This window comes from Mytilus trossulus, chromosome 12, assembly GCF_036588685.1.
Source record: "Mytilus trossulus isolate FHL-02 chromosome 12, PNRI_Mtr1.1.1.hap1, whole genome shotgun sequence".
Lineage (NCBI taxonomy): Eukaryota > Metazoa > Mollusca > Bivalvia > Mytilida > Mytilidae > Mytilus > Mytilus trossulus.
In genome coordinates this window covers 44,138,115-44,159,254 of record NC_086384.1, presented here as the reverse complement: position 1 = coordinate 44,159,254, position 21,140 = coordinate 44,138,115, and the positions used below count along the sequence as shown (strand labels likewise).

Here is a 21,140-nt window from a genome sequence, read left to right as displayed (position 1 = left end):
TAATGAAATTCTATTCCACAAAACAAATAAAATTTTGAGATGTCCCCTCAACAATTTTTATGGCAAGACCCTACATGAAGAATGAAGATTATAATACATTTGAAAAGCCTCTATAAATATTTTTCAATACCTGCCAAACCTGTTTTCACAAAGCATTTAATTAAACTAATATTTAATCTTTTAAAAGTACAGATTATATTAAGTGAATATGTCCAATTAAACCTAAGGTAAAATGTTTAATGGTTTGAAATTTTATATTTTTTAAATTCCCCTTTGAGTACCTCTTTTATTATGTATATTGATTTTGGAAGCCTTCCAAGAACTGACTAATGTGAAATGAAATTTAACATGTCTGGGTCACCTGTTTATTTCTGACAAGATGAAATTTACAGTTTTATCAAACCAGAAGGGTTTTTTGCAATGAAATAAGAATATCTTATCTCTAATGAACTGATATCTCCCCCAAATAAAGTTCATTGCAGGGATATGAATGATGTAACATGATGGTAAAAAATCTGAAGAATGTTCCTCTTCATTAAACAATTCTATTTACTATACCAAAATAAAAGTTGAAATTACTGACAGGGCTGTTTTATAATGTTTCAAGGATTTCAAGTCATATCAAGCCATAAGATAGCCAAATGCTTATGAAATATTTAAGTTCATCAAAAAGAAATGTCAGACAAATTTGCAATATTTAATAGGTCAGGTTACTGTGATTTTTTATTAAAGAAGCATTTCATGAAATTTTATTATATACCTGATGATTTGGTTACACAACTGAAAATCATATGATTATCATGCCAAGTCAGTGATTATAAAGTTTGAAAATAAATTTTCTGACAGCTAAACTTTCTTAACAAATGTTGAGTCCCGTGGTTTATAAAACAGACATTACAAAATGTTGACAACTCTTTATTTTCTGTGCATCTCTTTGTGGGGTTTCCTTTATTTTGTCTGTTTAATCTAATGACCACACCATTGCCATTTACGAAACATGATTATGATTGCCATTTGGTTGATATCTTTTATATTGTTCTAAATTGTCATCACCTTAAAATACCATACAACTAAAATTTAATGAACAAATCATAACTTAACAGGTTTTACTAACTGTTAAAACAATCTGCATCAACTTTCACTTCCTGATATCAAAAGAATAATTTGAGAGGAAAACGATATAAAAAATCTCACATTCTCAAGAGAGAAAAAATAGCTGGCTAATTTTATTACAGCAAAAGTCAAACCCAGGCAAATCTAATAAACAACACTTTAGAGGTCACATCTGCAATATTCATTAAATCAAATCACAATTCTCTCTTAGCAGACATTAAAAGCAACTTATTGATTTGGTCACCATGGAAACTAAAAGCGTAGGAACAGAACGACAACAATAAGCAAACTGTAAATTGAGGTTGTCTATTTCACCCGGTGATCGATTAGGAAGTTTTCTATAAATGAGAGAAGCGAAGGTTTGAAGAGAATCAATACTGAAGCCTGATGCTAAATCGCAATGGTATTCTATTGAAAATCGATGGAAAAATCTCACAATTTCCTCAGGGCAGTATTAATCCTTCTGTATGCTCAATTTGTTCTGCTATTTGAAATTCTACAATGAGTCATTAATCTTGAAATTGATTTGGTATTTCTCTTTATGGCTTCTCAAATCAGCTGACAGAGGTTTTCCTGCTTACAGTTTTAACTTAAAACAAAGTTCATTGGCTTTGACACAAAAGTAGATTTCTTTATCAACTAAGCCTCCCAGCTAACTTGGTAAACAAGAGATATTTCAGAAATAATAAATCTCCAAGGACAACACAGGCTTTCTTTATTATCATAAGCTTCTCATTGTAGCAAGAATATATTTTATATAAGTGTTTATATTGAACATGAGGAAGACTAAGTAAAAATTGCTTTATCTTACATGCTTATGTATAGTGGTTGTAAGTAATATCACATGGTTAATAACTGTGATTCTGAGTGATTTTTTGAGAAAATGGTAGAATTGATAACCCTGTTATATTATAATCTTCTATTGATTCTGAATATGCAGAATTAGTCCTCAGTCTCAGTTATCACATTCACTGTGAAGACATCACTAGCCAACACCAAGAGTGTTTTTACTGTAAGAGACACTTTTGGCAATAACTTACATTCATATCACTAAAATCAACTAGAAGTCAAACGGACCCACATCATATGAAAATGGGTATGAAACAGCTGAATTCCTAAATCTGTAAGAAAATTTGGGTTTTATTTTTATAAATTCAACAAATAATCCCGTCAACTCAATGACACCAAATGTGAGAACTCTACAGTTGATCTAAAAATCAATTTCAACATGTGCAATGAACATGTTTTCTCAATTTTTTTATTAAAAAGACAGTTGTCTCAAGTCAGTCAAACCATTGTTACATGTACCATCTTGAAGAATAAAATCTTAGAAGCACAGGAATGAAACAAAGCTTCTTATCATAACTTCTGGTAAATTTACATTAATGAATGTTATATAAAATCTGTACCAGTTCTGAGACAAGGACAGAAAAGAGGTTAGTCATTCCTATATAGAAGAGATTAAGCTTTGAATAAACAAGAATTTTATTATAACTTGTGAAAATTTGGCAAATTTCCAAGTGCAAGTAAACCAAAGTATACACAAGTGATAAACTTATAGATTCATAAAATGTTTAGTGTGTACATTTCATACATCTAAACCTGAAGAAAGTCTTTGGCAAATGTAGAAGGAATAAGAATATTAGATTTTGTTGAGGGTACTTGATCATGGAAGCATAATAACATTATACTAATTTCGTTACACATTTTCCAATTGATATGAACATGTTAAAAGCCCACTAAAGAGAAAGACAAACTCAGAATGGTTTTAATTTACATTGGAGTGGACAGGATTCAAAAATATCTTTCTGTTAACTACAGTGAGACCGATTAAATTAGTATTGTTTGTGGAGAGTTGTTTCATTCTTTAAATTCACATTTCCACATTATGAGAAATGATAGTACAAAATGTAGCCGGACTTAGTCATTGTTGTGTCCAATACTAGAAGTATGAGTCAGTAAGCTGGAAATGTATAAACTAGACCTATTTACATGTACATGTACTATGTGAACTTAAATTTCGTGGACTTCAAACCTGTTATTTATAATGTAACTGACCATTCATGCAATTGTTTGCCCTACATTGTAATGATAACATTAAGTTGATTGCATGTCCTTGAAAATTTACATTATTTTCTGACACATATATATATGTATAAAACTGAACCTGGCTTGAACGAATAGATAAAACTTTCCCTCAACAACAGAAACATAAAATTTGTCACGAAAACTTTCCGTCTTTAGATATTTATGAAATTTTTAATGCTAAAGGAAATGTACTGCAAGTATAAACATAGTGTGACAGGATTTAGGACTATGGAAAAAATTGTCAATTAGGAAATTCAACAAGAGTCCTACTTTTAACTTTCAAAGTCAGTTATTTTTAAAATATTCGCCAATGACCTAATTGTGTAGACAAACCAGCATCTGAACTCTGTATGACACCCATTTTATTTAACACTGGAGCATTGTAAAATAAAATCCCCCATAACTACAACAAAGCTGGCCATTTTTATTGTTGTGTGAAATGGAATGCAATTCATTGGTGACTTCATTGAAACTTTCGTGTCATTTAACAGTATGGCTTCACAGTTTAATAATTTATCATCTTAAACATGCAATTGATCACTGTGAAAAATAACTGTTTCTCCACAGTAAATCTTTTTTGCAAAAAAAAATATTCATCAGCAAAAATTTAAATTTTAAGCCAAATTGATAGCGACTTTCTAAAACATGGTGAAAACAAGGATGCAGCAAAATGTAAGCCAAATTGATAACAACTTTCTACAGCTAAAACATGGCAAAAACATAAGGATGTGACTTCAAATGAAGAATTCTTGGCAAAATGTAGTGTAGAGATTGAAAACATTGACAAAGAATTCTCTACAAGCAATCAAACCAACAGCTTCCACATGTCAGTTCAATGGTAGCTATGTTAAACCTATTATCAGATCCATCAGCAACACATATTTTTCTCTGCTAATGACTGAATGTTTTGATGAAAAAGATCTTCTCTGAACTACGAACAGATGTCAGAGATTTAGATGAATCATGTATCTCTCTTAAGATGTTGAGCAGGAGGAAAATCTTTCTGTGTGATTCTAACGCGGAACTGATTATTCTCTTTCGTTTCTGCCATTCTTGTCTTACATTATTGTAAGAGAGTATTTAAGCTAGAGGACAACCTTTCTGTGTGATTCTAAAGCGGAATTGATTTTTCTCTTTCGTTTCCTCCATTCTTGTCTAACCATTATAGTAAGAGAGTATTTAAGCTAGGACATTTCAGTGTGATTCTAACGCGGAATTAATTATTCTCTTTTGTTTCTGCCATTCTCGTTTTAACCATTATTGTAAGAGAGTCAACCTAGAGGCGTCTTTCTGTGTGATTCTTACGCAAAATTGATTATTCTGTCTTATAATTCTGCCATTCTTGTTTCAGCGTTATTGTAAATGGAGTCAAAGACAATGTATAATTCTTAACAGTATGTTGAGCTGGGGGACAACTTTAACAAAAAATTGATTATTCTCTTTAGTTTCTGCCATTCTTGACTCAGCTTTATTGTTAACCAAGTAAAAGACAATGTATAATGCTTTTAACAGTATGTTGAGCCAGAAGCCAACTTTAACGAAGAATTGATTTTTCTTTTTAATCCTTGTCTCAGCCTTATTGTAAACCTCTAATGTCTTTAGCAACTTGAAAAGAAAATGTCACCACCTTCTGTTTATTTTCCAAGCTTAGAACAATCAATATCTATACTTTTATATGTAAATCATGTTTTCTCATCTTCCAATTTAGGATTATCTATTCTCCTTAAAAGGGTAAGACACAAAGCTGCATTAAGCAATAAAAGGATTCAGTTAGCTTTGATTCCTTTACAAAATTCAAAACACAACGATAAGAATATTCATCAGATTGATTTTCTGCTTTGATTGGTTTATTGAAATTAGATTTTTTTTAATCTCATTTAAAAATTCATTAATTTCATCAAAAGTGTAGGAAGGCAGATTAATTTCAGTTCATACATATTTTATTGATGAAAGTCTAGAGGATATCCTTCAAGCAAATGATTTTATGATGAATATTCTATTCATATAACAAAAGGAGGAGATTGCCCTGTGTCTATACACGCAATATGATGTATGTGATATTAAAGATTCAATTTAACAGGAATATTAACAATCCTTTTTCATTTTTTGACATACTGATACTGTTTGGATTCATATTTATTCGTTTGATACAAATTTTCATGGGTATCGTCGGTTCAGGTGAACCAAAAATACAAATGTTCGTACATGTAAGAATTATACAAATTTTCAAAAGGCTTTGTATGCAGAGATTGTGAAAAACCATGACATCAAATATCCCTAAAACTGCTATTTTTTCTCAATCCACAAAAATAAATGAATCCACAGTAGCTAGGTCATTAGTCATTTGCTGGACTTGGCGAAGTGTTTTGGAAGATGCACTGAAATCAGGAGCGGATCCAGAGGGGGGGTTCCAGGGGTTGGAACCCCCCCCCCTTTTTGTCCTTGGTTAGTTCAACCCCCCTTTTAAAAATGGCTGGATCCGCACCTGGAAATCCATATTTTTTTTCTGAAACACTTGTTCCAGATGTCTGTCTGTCTGTCACTGGGAAACGTATTTGAAAAGTCTTCATGTAGGTCAAACTGACATTCACATATCCAATTTGGCAATCTGTCACAATCAGATGTTGGAGTACAAGCTGAGCCATTAGGTTTGAAATCAGCATAATTTTATAATATGTAAATTACATGTTTTAGGTAATTTCATTTTGGTTTTAAATATTATCATTGACTATTGCAACACACATAAACATGAAAAGGTTTTAAAAAGTTATTCTGAATAAATCAATTATGTTAAGCCAACCCCATGAAAGTACACATAAACCTATATAGAAATGTAAATTTCAGTAGCTTTTATTGATTGTGGTCACTTTTTCCACCCACATTTGGACATCTACATTGTATAATAAAAGGCCTTGGAGAGTACGGCCGATTGAAAAGCTATACTGGACATTTATACCTGAAGGCTCAACAAACAGGTCATCTAATGTACAAAGGACCACCAATAAATGGCTATATAGCGAGCAGGTGTGACTCAAACAGTAAAATTAACTATTTATGTATTCTATATACATGACAGCCTATCCATCACTGTGAAAGTCAGATGAATTCTTGTTTACTTGTTATATATACATGAAGGTATATGATTTTGTTGAAGCAAAATGACAGTAACGACAAAATCTTAGATTTTTGTAAAAAAATGTCTAGATTGTCAGGTTTTTAACATACCTGTGTCTATACAGTACATACATACTAAGACAATATGTTGATGTTGTTTTTCAAAATTTGTAAATATCTTTAAACTTCAGTTTTTCTAGAGCATACATGCATAATGACAAATTTTAAAGAGAAAATCCTGGAGCAACACATACTTGAAGGGCTAAAGAATGCATAATCTATCTGTAAATACAAGACCTCAGATAAAAAAAAAAATCCCCATTAGCATTTTGAGTGAATGATTTTTCCCATACTTTCAAGTACATTGTACAAGAAAAAAAGCAAAACATCGATCCTTTACACTTTTTCAAGTGTTTTACTTATAATTATCAGATCACTTGAAATTGAAATATACAATTCAATTTCCTCAATCCTTTCAAGATAAAGTTTTTTTTCCAGTTCTATTTTTAATTTCTGGGATTTGAGTATCTTCCAATTTCATGGATTTGAAGAAAAAAACTTTAAGACATATGGACAAGGGTGAAACTTAATGCCCCTGCCACAATCGCGGAAGCATAAAATCTATTTTGAGACTTACCCCTTCCTTGGAAAGGTACTGGGCCTAATAGCACTAAAACTGGGACGAGCATCGTCCAATGTCCTCTTAACAACACTTCCTGTAGCAGATCCTTCACTATACGCTGTCGTTAAAACTTTTCCACATAAAGAATTATCCGCATTGTTAGCCTTTGACGCAGACTTTATGTCCGCAAAAGCAACTGTGGCACAAACAAAATCTTCACTTTCCTTTTTTCCATGAATTTTCACACTTTGTATTTTACTGAATCTGCAAAGAAGAAAAAAGATGATTACAAAATTGTATGTGAATTATTTATGAATGACATTTCAAATTCTTTGTAAACAAAAATACATGTACACAATACAAACAGGCAAACACAAGAAGAAGTACAACAAAAATATACATTCATGTATTTTTTTTTATATATATTCCACAATAATAAAAATCCAGGAAACATATTTTTTTTAAAGTTCATGAAATAATGCCAATTGTACAGTATGTATATAGTACTAGTTATATTTTGACTATGTAACAGAAATGTCTAGCCATTTGCCTCATTAGGCCTAAAATAAAATATTGTTTGTTTCCTCAATCCTGACCGACCCTGCAAAAGCGGTCCTACTCATAGAATTTTATTGTCCAAACTTAGTCAAAAATATTATTTTATTAATTTCCAATTTTCATGCTTACCAGATCAACCGGCATTGTTCCAGCTTTTAGGAAAAAATAAAATTATTTCCCTACCTACCTACCCACACCTGGCTTGTCATGGTCGGGATCGGGGAAACAAACAATATATTAATTTAGGCCTTAAAAGAATTGATTTAGGCCTAAACATATAGACCTTCCAACCACTTTTTTCCCAGTCTTTAAGAAGGTTAATTATATGGGAAGTTATTAAAATCTTTATCAAGCAAAGAAATTAACGTATACCAGTGCTAGAGGTAGACTATGTCTCATGTTAAGGCATCATTGTGATTTTGAGATGAAGAACAGCAATAAAATCCCTCACATAGCCTTCAACTGCAGGGATGGATCCAGCCATTTTAAAAAAGGGGGGGTTACTACTAACCCAGGACAAAGGGTCTAAGGGTTCCAATTACATGTTCCCATTCAAATGAATTGATCGTCCAAAAAAAGGGGGGGCCCAACCCCCTGACCCCCCCCCCCCTCTGGATCCACGCCTGAACTGATCCTGAAGTTTTATCAAATACATGTATGAATTGTGTTATGAATTTTATGTATATTTCTTCTTCAGGTTCTTTCAATAATAACACTTATTTTTTCTGTGATATCATTCACTTGACACGAGCAGTAATTCAATTTTTACCGTTTAAAACTCAAAAACATTTTTCTATTTTTCATTAAACATGTTAAATCCGCAACTTAAAACACACACATTCCAATTTACAAGATTTTGAGTACCTCATTCAGGAAGATTTCAAATAAATTAAATGAAGGTTCATCAATCCTGCCCTGTTATGACAACAATAAAATTCTTGTTCACAAATAGGATAAAAACATGTGTACACCTAAATGATAAATTTGGTTACAGGATGGAACAGTCTGGTCTAAGATACAATCTAAAGTACAGATATGACATCACAATATATCCTGTTTGTAAACCACAGATAGAAAACCTTTGGTAAACTGATAAATAGGTTTTATTTTTTCTGCCACAAATATTTGATGTAGTAACAGTGAACAGGCTGAATTTGGCAATGTGGTTTATTCACCAATATAAAACACAATCACAAACCAAACCTTTACATTATAAATCATATTTTATTCATGTACTATTGATCTAAACTTTATTTCATTTAAGAAACAAGTATTTGACTTAGAGGTGTGACAGGCTTTCATCTGTATTACAGTATGTTCAAGGGTTATTTTCATTTTTTTTTTCTATTATTATTTCATCATAAAAGATATAATTTCGTCATGTTATAATTTTTTTTCAACTTACAGCTGAACTTATAAAATTATTTTTTCTTGATGAGACAGTTGTCCACCAGAGTTCAAGATTAAGACACATTTAGGTACACAATGTATATGCATGGTTAAAAAAAAAAGTTATTAATGTATTCTATCTATTAACCATCAAACTTTCATGTACTTTTAAAATTACTGGCAATTGCAAGCTTTGATACCAACAGATATATGGGTAAAATGAGATAGCAACACATAAAAAAAAAATTCTGGAGTTAAGAGCTCACAAAGTCTTTCACAATTTTCAAATACTAATAAAATACAATTACTGTATATGTCAAGCTCTAAAATGACCCTTTTCTTGAAAAATTGTGAATTTAATTCCAAACTTTCAAATTTCTTAAATAAACAACAACCTCTAACTCCTTTCCACCAACTAAACCGAACATTGAGATAAAATCACCCCCACCCTTTTTTTCAACAATATTTTCATTGTACAAATTAATTTAATGAGCATTTCTGTGTTAGTATATTCCTGTAACATCTACATGATTGAGAAACACCTCCCCCTTTTTTCCCAGTTAATATTTTCTCTGTACATAATTATGAAGCATTTCTGTGTTATTATTATCCTGTAACATTTATGTAGACTCAGATAAAAACAAGGATGATTTATTATTGCTTCAGGAAATACTTGTTGGCAGTTTTCCAAACATCACCTCTAATACAAAAATAAATGGGGTCGCTAGGGTCACAGTTATTACCGCTATTGTTTTTCTTCCCAGAAATACCTTTGTGCAAATGTACAAGGAAAAACAGTTGGCATGTTATCTGTGGTTAAAAATGTGTCTGGTCTTTCTCATCCAGAAATTAAAGTTTTCTTGCCGACTTATCTGAATTCAAATTAGAGATATTAGTTGTGTATGATTGAGACGCAACCCAACAAACCATTACACTAATATACAATACACTTACAATACTTAAATTAAATTTCCAACATCACTGTTGAATCTAGTCTTTTTTTATTAAGTGAGTTTTTTTTTTTTAAATCATTAATATAATATACATAGATCTATAATTGTGTATTCATTTATGTGACCATTCAAATGTCAAATCTATTACACAATGTAAAATAATTAATGACATCTTTCTAAATTTTCTCAACATTGTTTAAAATTTTATGACCATGTCATAATTTAAGGACAATGTATATTTTATGACACAGTAATAATTTTTAGGATAATGTAAATATTTTAATGAAAAATGTCGTTTCTGAGATCTGATGTAATTCGTCATTTTTTTATAACCCTATTTGAAGTTGGGTTTTCTTCAGTAAAATTCATTATGCACAAATTTATGTCTAATCTTTTGGAGGTCAGGGAGTCCTTGGGGAAATCTTTACTTCTTTTTGATCCCTTTTCAAAGTACACAAAACAACACCAAAGAAACTTTACGAAGTTCTATTCACCGAACATAATGAGGATTTTTACATGCATACAATATGTTATTAAGTCGGCCATAGAAATTAAACAAGACACGCTGTATAATGTTATTCAAACACAATAGACCGCTGTCATTAGTTTGAGAATGTTATTGGCGTTTTGCCAAAGCAATTAAATCATGTCCCAGATCATGTTTATCACCAAGAACGTAAATAGCTTTAGGGCTGAACAATTCTCCGGTTTCTAAATCAATTTTATCCACGTCTGCAAATCACTTGGAAGGTCGCCAAATAGCGGACGAGTCTATTCAAAAGGGGAGGTTGTGGGCGATAACAGTATTTAACACATTACATTCTGCAAAATCATCTGCAAAAGTAACCTAAATGGATAGACTCGTCCAAAATGACTCATCCTCAGGTGATGTTTTGCAAGAAATAAGCTCTGCGTGCCTAGATATCCGGGCCTCGATCAAATGACTGAATTGACGGAGAATACATTTGTCCAACAGTTCAATTATATATGGAAAATTCACTCAAAAATAAGATTCGAAATTAAAATACTCAAAAGAAATGGAAATAAGTACTATACTGGATTATTATCCATGAATAATTTGAGAAATTTAGTTTGAATTTTCGTAGAAAACTTTAGTTACATATGGCGACCTAGATTTATAGCTTAAAACATGGCCGCCATGATGATTGTCCATTGAATAAAATGGTGGTGACGTTGGATTGGTAGAATTATTAAACAGGAATACACAACTTTTATTTTATTTTAGAGTGAAATAAATTATATTTGATTAGTTTTCCTTTCTATATTGTGTACGAGATGTATGTTTTGTATCCAGCTGTGGATTTTGAAGCCCGCCAACAGCATGTGGATTTTGGACGACCTTCGACGTCAATGGACACGTTATTGGATAAAAAAAATGTATTGCCCCATGTCTTTAAAACTTAGTAGTTTTATAATTTAAATCTATTTAGGAGCTTTGGGACAGAAATATTGTGATATATCTGCATTAATTGGTTATAAAACTATATGGGGTTTAATTGTTTTGTTGACGTCAATTACAATAGTTATTTCTTAATTGACGGCAAAACCCCTAATAAAATACTTTTTTTTCAGAAATATTTAATTTCGAATTTAAACAAATTTAATAATTTAATGTTACTCAAGTAAGTATATTTAAAGATTTCAGGATCATAACTGGTTTGTAGAAATGGCATGTTGAGATTAAGGAAAGAGAACAGCAAAGCCATCATCAAAGTTTGCATGTATTGCATGGAATCTATAAATGTATGCCAATTTAAACCTGTGCAGAAGGAATGTCAAACACTGATATCTTTTGGGCAGATTCAAATTATTAATTTAAATTTGATATTTGACATACATTTTCTTCTTGAAATTTGTAAATTGTATGATGCATATTTTAAACCCCAGTGACAAAAGGCTTAAGATAGTTAATTTTTCATATGCTACATGCATATATGTAAATCATGAATGAATCCAAAGGTTTCATAATTTATGATACTAGTATTGTATGTTTAAAATAGCATGATTACAGGAAAAGATTATTAAAACTTGCCCAAAAAGATTTTTCAAATTCGACATAAAAGTCTTGCCAATTTCACTTCTGGTATATTGTATAACATTTATACAGAAGAAAATACTTGTGTTATTTGCAATAAAGAGGGAAAAAGGGGGGGGGGTGAAAAAGTTTTAAATTGCAAGTGTTTCGACTAGAGATATCAAAACTAATAATACAATGTACAAACATGTTTACCACAAAACTTGTAAAGTAAGCTTAACATAAATGCGGGGATCAGAAATTGAAAGTAAATGATACTTTTTTTTACATGTATCAGTAATTTTTTTCTGTATGCCAACTTCTTATACAAGTAATACGCAATTCTCAGAAAACCTTCTATACTGTGCCAAATAGTACCTTTTAACAACAACCTTTAAAACAATTTAACATACATGTACTTAAAACCATGTCATAACAAACTGCCCTTTAGCAAAATGTACATGTAACTTCCAATTAATTTCTGTGAAAACCAACAAAATAGCCATAAGCTAAAGTGACCTGCTGAACTATGATGTAACTTTATTTTTCTCTTAAGGTCAAATATCCTGTAATTTATACACATTTATATGAATGTACTAGATTGCTAAATGGCATAGTACTTTAAAGTTAAACAGTCCTTTTAAGGGACTTCCTAGTAGATATGTTAGAATGAAGGAGAAAATGTAAATAGTGTACATCTTAATTCAATCAATTACAAGCAGTTTAGTTTACAACTCTTTTATATCATACAGGAACTAAGTTTCCTGTAGATAAACAAAATATGTAACAAACATGATATCAATCACTGAATGTTGGACAACACATGACAGAAATTATAGAACAACTTCATCAGTTATTTATATGTATAACATACACTGATATCAACAAACACAATTAATTAGAAAATTTGCAACAGAGCAGTTTTCTATTCAGGTTCACTTTAAATTTCCAAGCAACTTCAAGATGAAGAACAGTAATAAAAGATCATCAAGTGTCTTTCTTTAAAATGTACATGACATGATATTTATTTTTGATAATTTTTTGGTTTACAGACAACAGATGTGAAAATTTTATTCAATACATGTACATGTAAAATTTTGATTGAGACAAAGTCAAAATAAAGACTTTGCATTGTTTTTCAGCCATGCGGTTTTATTTTTTTCAAGATCATTAATTCAAGTTCCTAAACAATATTAACCTCTATTTTATCATTTTATTTCCCCCATGAGAGTTCCCACAGTGGTGGATTCAGGTGGGAGCATGATGGGCACCCTCTAAAATTTGCAAAGTATGGATTGTCCTCAGCTCAACAAAGAATATTTTGATAAATTTACCTCAAAAAAGGTTTTTGCCTTGCTCCACTTGACAAATACTCAAATTTGATCACCCAAAAATCCTGAATGGACATTTTTCCCCAATGGAAATTTTGAAAGAACAATTTGATCTATTTATGTAGTTTCAAAAACCAACATTAACATAAATTTATTATTGTCAATGTCCTGAATCATAAAACCAATGATTTTTTTTTTTACTTTTTTGATAAATTTTTTGATATCTTTTGGTTTAATTTGTCATCATGGTTTCTGTCCCATTCACATTGACCCTATAGCTACATCTCCATTTATTCGTAATTTTTATCAATGTTTGAACTGAGATTTTAAAATTCTTTGTTCCCCAACAAAACTTATTTTGATTCAATCCAATTACTTTGGGTATATATGTTAATGTACAAAACTGTTCAATTAATTATAGTCACAACAGGATTTTATAAGGAGATCCAATTCAATGCGCTCCTTTGTTGATCGCCTTTCATGTTTTGTCAAGCGAGACCAATGTCTTTTTAGGTTACCAAAAACTTCAATAAACCAACATTTCAATTGCAGCGCAGTATAGTTTTGAACAAAAGCTTCCTGTTCTGAATTGCCCATGATTAAGATAAACAAAATCGTTCAGTTTTAAAATAACACCATTTAAATAAATTTAATGTCAGGTTTAGACTGAAATTTATAAAGCGTGGCGTGACGCTTGCAACATTAAGTTTTCCCATGCCATATTTTCTTACTGTACATGTACTACAAACGTAGGCAGCAATTTTTATGGTCATTTATATTACTTTGGTTTCATCGTTAAAAGTGAAGAAAAAAAATAACATGCCTTGAATTGGGAATTTTTAAACTAAACTTGATGAAATCTAAAAATTTACATTTCAGACAACTAATTTTATCTTCATAGATACACAATATTTGATACAATTTTTGGGGATTCATTTGACATGATAAAAGATGCGACAAATAGTGGGTGAAAATTTCATGGCGGTGAGTGTAATAAATGTATGTTCACTGCAACATATACATAAGTAAAATATTCACAAAAAACAACTTTTAGAGTAGAATACAACAAACATTTATTTTTGTAGAATTATATGGGAAAATGCTGCCCACACTGAGTGGAGACTTCTGGGAACTTATCGGGGGAACATGAACATATATCTATAACTGTGAATAGGGAAGTGGTGTTACAATTTAAAGAGAGAAAAGTATTTACTTCACTTGTATGATTTATGCCAGCATTGTGAAACCACCTAAATTTGTTGAGAAAATTTTATGGCTTAAAAAACAAGACCCATGACTTGAAGTCCCCTATAAATCAGACAAGCAAAAGGACAACCTTGTACTTCACATAATTAACAAATATCACAAGCAAAAAGATGATAAAATCGTTTGTACAAAATGTACATTAATAGCGACCATGAGTTTAAGGCCAGACTTTTTTTATTATCTGTTTAACGAGAAAATTTGTAAAAAAATAGGGTCGAGGGGACGAAAGAAAAAAAAAAAAAAAGTGCAAAATTGGTCCAGTCGACACTAAAAATAAAAATAAAACCAATCTAAGTGACCCTTTTTTTTTTTTTTTTTTTTTTAAGAATTTATCAAAATACAAGAACAATGGAAGAAAACAGACCTCTAGATTGGGAGCTGGGCTACTAAAATTTTGATAAAATTTAGTTCAAAATACAAACATCATTTAGGAATAATTTGGTCTGGGCTACCAGCTTGAGTTTCCTAAGTTTTATTCCGGTGTAGGGTGCAAACGTGTACTGTAGGACGGGGAGGACAGGGGTAAGGGAGACAGGGAGAAAGGGGGTAGGAGAAAGGAGAAAGAGGGTGAGAGAAAGGAGAGGAAGGCTGGGAGAAAGGAGAAAAAAATAAAATATATCTCCTTTTAAAAAATGATCTATTTCAAGAAAAAATATCAAAAGGAGATGTTTTATTCTAATGGGAGAAAGGAGAACGGGGTAGGAGAAAGGAGAAATGGGGTGGGAGAAGGGAGAAGGGTACCCCCCTCTGTAGGGTGCGAAAGTGAAAGGGGGTGTACGTGAATAAAAAAAAGTGGTTTTTCAAATGATTTGGTCCCATCCATACACAAAATTCAAAAAGCATTATTGATTTTAATTGATATCTTTGATAATATTTTAATATGCATACTACGATACTACTTCAAAGGAAAAATATAAACCCAAACTCTTCCAAAACGTTGACCGGCATGTCAGGTTCAACATCTGCCTCGTTGGTTATAATGCGGCTGATGCCAACATCTTCCGGTAACTCATTGGACAACATGACCCCGATTGCCTCATCTCTATTACACTTAACAAATTTGAGTGAACACGAACTTCTCTCTAGTGATCGGACTTAAAGTTTAATGTAAAAAAACGGTCCCTTCCCGGAAGTCGCCGTTTTGTTTGACCATGCGACAAGAGATAAATTAATAATCGCAGACCCGAACTCGTACTTTTTTTTTTTTGAGGATTTCGTTACAGTCGGCGGAAAAAATAAAAATAAAAGTAGGAGGCACTACTTTTATTTTTATTCTCAAATCGGACAATGTGGAGTCGGCGGATCTCGTTAAACAGACAATAAAAAAAGTCTGGCCTTACACAATATTTTGTCATTCTGACATCACTCCCGGTTTAAACATGTTTGAAATGTAAAAACAACCTAGAAATGGGTTATCAAAAGGATTGTTATACAAGTTTTCATGATGAAAACATGACTAACTATTCAATTTTCATAATCATATTGCTGTTTCCAAATATTGTATTGAACTTTTAATAATAAAACTACAAGCTGTTACCGAAAATTTATAAAACAGTTTGATGACACAGATGTTATTCGCACTCAATGATATAGAAAAATGTATTCGATTATTATTTCTGTGTAACTGCTTATAAAAATTCATTTAATATGGAAATATTTTTTTTCTGATCAGGGGAAAATGTCGAATCAAACTTACTTTTCTGTGATAAAAAAAAAAATACTGTCGATAATATACATGTATTGTATCACAATCAACATGCAGATCAGAGGGCTTGTATTTAATACAAATCAAATGGGAAAATTAACAGAAGTAACAGCTTGAAAAGGATCATTGTTGACACGGAATAGTGACATCATGAACAAAAAGAGAATGTAGTCTTCACGCTAACTGGCAGCCCAGGCTAGTAAAATTGCTATCGAGCCTGAAAAAAATCATATCTACAGGCCAACAGAATCTAACTAAAAAATTTCAAAAATTGAGCTGAAGACCGCGACTGTTGATTTAAAAGTGTCGTGAAGACTGAGAATGACACGGTATAGTGGCATCATGAACAAAAGGAGAATGAGAGGGTATACATGTAATTTGTATACGTTGTTCATCAAGGAGACAGCAATCCAACAACAACATAAATAAAACGAAATTTAAATTTAAATTATATTGAAACTTAAATTGACAAAATACCGTCAGATCATTAAAATCAGGACCTGTAACTTTAAGTCTCCTAGAACACACAAAGGGGTACATGTATGTAACAGATAACAGGGAACACTACATGTACATGTATCGTTAAGAGATTGATAGATGTATATGTCATTCACAGGGTTCAAATCAGGTGTTTTAAAATGAACATGTACACCATTAAAAAGAATAAGAAGACACTGGCTTGATTCTCTAGTTTATTACAAGTACATGAACAGTAGTTTTGTGTTGACTGAATGCATAATGTGCCTTTTTCTTTTCTTTTCGATTGGTCACACCTTTCAGTTTATAGATTTTTCATGTTGGGTCTTTATAATTAACATACAAAATTTATAAAATTATGAATATTATCTTTCTAAATTTTATCAGAGATCTTTAATCACTGACCAGCCAAATTATGCAATGTACTAGTAACTATGTAGCCTTACACTTTGACAGTTGATATCTATAGGTCAGACATTAAAACTGACAGTATTCCAAGACACCACCTGAGGCTGGTTTAATTGGTGTATTAAATAGCACACCGAACTTGCAAATTAGAGAAAATCTGACAGTAATGTCAGAATCCTTCAAAATTTAGTATTAATAAAAGAGGATGTGGGTTGTTTCCAGTATTCCAACCAAATAAACCCCAAAAAAGTATTTTGAGTTCAATATGAAACAACATATGGTGTTAACAAAAGACATTCAGTGTACATGCACTAAAAGGTGGAAAAGCTAGCTAATGAACAATCAAGATTTACCGAAGTATAGGAAAAAACAATAAAACAAGAGTATCCATAGTAGTCAACTTCATCAAAAACTACCTTGACCAAAAAATTTAACCTGAAGCAGGACAGGACGAAGAACGAACAGACCACAAAATATTGGGCCTATATATAAATGATGCATAAAAAGTAAAATAGGAAAGTTGAGTTTACATTATTATACACCCAAATAAACTAAATAATATATAGTTCACAACACAAACACCACAAACAAACTGGGGTGATCAATCAAGTACAATTTTAGTTGGTAAAAAGTGAGGTCAATGCTTTCAACATGTTCAAGATAAGGATTGACCTTTCAAATGAATGAAAAAGTAAATATGACTAAAACAATGGGAAAATTTAACATTTTATCTTCAGTGTAGCAATAAAAACATTTTTAGGTAATAAATTTGCATAATTTATGTTTACACTGACTAGTTATAAAATCCATAAGGTAACAATTTATTTAAAAGTTTATGCCTTCCTAGCTGTTTTTTTTTTACATTCTTTATAAAATATATCAAAACATAAAATAACGTTAAAAAAAAACAACATCAAATTATTTGAATTTAAATTTGCATCATCTACAATGAAGGCCCAATTTCTGAAGTTTGCACAAGTATATGTAATTTAGAGCATTTTTTCAACATTGAAAAGAGTAGCAGATGATATCACAGTGATCATGGTGATAGTCAAACTCATAAATTGAAAACAACTGACAAAGCCATGACAAAAACATGTCAGTTAGGCAGTCATTGCACCTGAATGCAATACTCCAAAACATTAAAGCCAAGTTAAAGGACACCGATTTAATTTGCAATTTGATGCTCATGGGAATTTAGATTTATTTAAGTATAGTTGGATGTTGTATTAAATAACAATATCATTAATTCAAGCAAATACATGTATATTACCAAGAAGGTGATTATACTTTAAACAAGGTGACTGTGAAAATTTTGTACATTGCAGCAACATATTTTTTGCAAAATGACTTCATTAATTCCTTAACAAGAGATGCAAATGAATCAACTATGAGCTGCAATCCTGACTTATATGTATCAAACATGACATGCATGTTAAGTTCTGAAATGAACATTATAACTACATGTATGCTTCAATTTTCACTATATAAATGTGCTGAGTTTTCAATAAATGAATCTCATTGCACCAGATTTTGAATTTCATGAACTATGACTTTGTGAAATCACTGGAATGCATGCCTAAAAGCAATTTTTCTTTAAATGATCATGATATGAAGTCATGGTAATCTTCCCCCTATCCAGGAACCTTCAATGTGTCAGTGGTTTTGATTTTGACAAGAATAATGAATGAAAAGAGATACAGGCAAGTTATGGTACATGTACATGTATGAAAACACTCATCCAGGACTTGTACTTTCCATGTCTCTCTTCATTCATTTTCAAATTTTAAAGTTTGCCTGTCCATGAGGTGGATAAAGCATTATTTATTGGACGTTACTAACTACATTGTATAATTCACCATACAGCATAGACCTTCAACAATTACCATACAGCATAGACCTTCAACAATTACTAAATCCAATACTGCTAATATAAATGTATCACATCAGGGTTCTCACTAAGGCGAGTCCATGAGTCCTGGACTCATCAAAATCTGTCTGGACTCACCATTTTCAAAACTGGTGAGTCCACAGATGCATCAAGATTGAAATATTTTGTATAAACTGAACACAGTTAAACACAAATATCAGCATTTTATAGCAAAAGTTAAAAGGGATCTGAATTTATGTCATTTCATTGCTCTTTTAGAAAATGGAGACTAAAATATAACATTATAATTCAATAAAATATTTTCTTCTTTCTGTTGAACTCATCATGGCTAAAAATGATGAGTCCTTGGACTCGCCTTCAAAAATCCTTAGCGAGAACCCTGATCACATGCCATGTTGAGGGAACATTTATAACTTAACGATCATTAACACTTCGTAGACAAAATAGAAATACTTACTTTAGATTCAAACATCAATTTCTGTAGGATTTCGTAGAGCCCAACCATATTGTGGAAATTTTTATGTAATTTATATTAAATCAAAGTAAAAATAAATTATTTGTTGGCAGGGTTCTCTTTTTCTATATCACTGATCATTGATTTGTTGGGGTTGTCACATAATGTTAATATACTTGTAAAATCAGACTTTCAGCAGGAAATAGAAGATGTGGTATGGTCATGGTGATTGCCAATGAGAAAACAATACAAAAGAGACCAAATGAGTGAAAAGAAGAAAATACAGGTCACCTAAATACAGCCTTCAACCATGAGCAAAACCAATTTAGCAAAGCAAGCTGTAAAAATCACTGACAAATGTAAAACTCCTCGTCTCGAACAACAAAGAAAAGTAAAATAATCACCCCCCCCCCCCCCCCAACTTCCTCATAATTTAAATACTAAAATCCTCTGTAAACGCCCTTATATGTTAAATCAATGTGGCTCTGTGAACAGAATTTGTTTCATAATAATATCATTATCATTAGATAATATACATTTATCCATTTCAAACAAACCAGAGATTTTTATTCTAGATATTTCATAGAAACCTTATCTGAGTACCATTACTCATGACTAACAAATTAATGCATTATTTCATTATAAATTAATGATGCCATCTGCCCGTCTGGACATCCAATTATACAACATTCATAACACAACACACACTCTAAAAATAAAATTCTAAGCTAAATAAACTAATAAAATCCAATTGCAAGAAGCAAATTATTGTATATTCTAATATATGTATATATATATTCCACAATATCAAAAGAAAGGTGAAATAAAAATTACACGCATTCATTGAAGGAAGACGTGGCTCGGACGAACACTGATTGGTAAAAAATAATCCACAACAAAAACGGAATTTATTTCTAATATACTCCATAAATCACAATATACTATGAATTTACGACATAAAACACAAAATTTCTAATAAATTCTCGTGTTTGATAATAATCCGTGGATTCGTTGGTCTCATCGCGCCCACAATGTTGACCTCATTTCGTCAACGTGCTCGAACCCAAGGCAAAACTCACCTTTTAAAATATTCCGATATCTCCTCTTCGGTAACATTTTCGGGTAAATTCCCAACTAAGAGATATCTGGTTTCTCGAACCATTTCTTGAATTTGCTACATCACGTTAAATAAAATGCAAAAGCATCACAAAATCACATTGCATTATACTGTTCATAGTCAATATTCCTTCTCTGTAAAGCTGTGTAGTAAAAAATTCATGGCCTCGTTGACGTCACGATAACACGTGACCTTCGACCGAAAGAATAGTCACATGATTTATAATTAACACAGCTTGGGGCTTTCTCAAAACAATGGCACATAATGTATAAATTTAATCGGATCAATATTTTGTGGCATGTTTTAACACGTACGTGTAAGTGGTTATCAACAAAATGTAATTAATATAAATCTAACGGCGATCAAGTAAAGCTAATGGATCAAAAGTGCTTTTAATATTTGAAAATCAGCCATATTGGAAACAAGCCAGTCATTTTACTTTGTGTATTGAACTGTTGAGAAAACTGTGTACATGAAGTGTGTATAGATAGAATACAGATAACAACAGACGAAAACGTATTTATAAGCGGATAAGGAAAAGAAATTTGGTAGTGTGTCAAAAAACACAATACATATAATAAATATGAATATTGATCATTTATCAGTCAAAACCAGGCAG

The 21,140-nt window shown here is 31.5% G+C and overlaps 1 protein-coding gene across 2 annotated transcripts in view; it reads right to left on the bottom strand.

The window, feature by feature from the left end:
* Positions 1-20,723, bottom strand: part of LOC134692168 (msx2-interacting protein-like) — a 59,358-nt gene extending 38,635 nt beyond the window's left edge. For both annotated transcript variants that reach the window (XM_063552615.1, XM_063552616.1), the window contains exons 1-2: positions 20,484-20,723; positions 6,953-7,201 (exon numbers count right to left, since the gene is read on the bottom strand). In XM_063552615.1, the coding sequence (XP_063408685.1) occupies positions 6,953-7,201; positions 20,484-20,566 (332 nt within the window). In that variant the 5' untranslated portion in view covers positions 20,567-20,723. The remainder of the gene's footprint in view (positions 1-6,952; positions 7,202-20,483) is intronic.
* Positions 20,724-21,140: the final 417 nt, after the last annotated feature.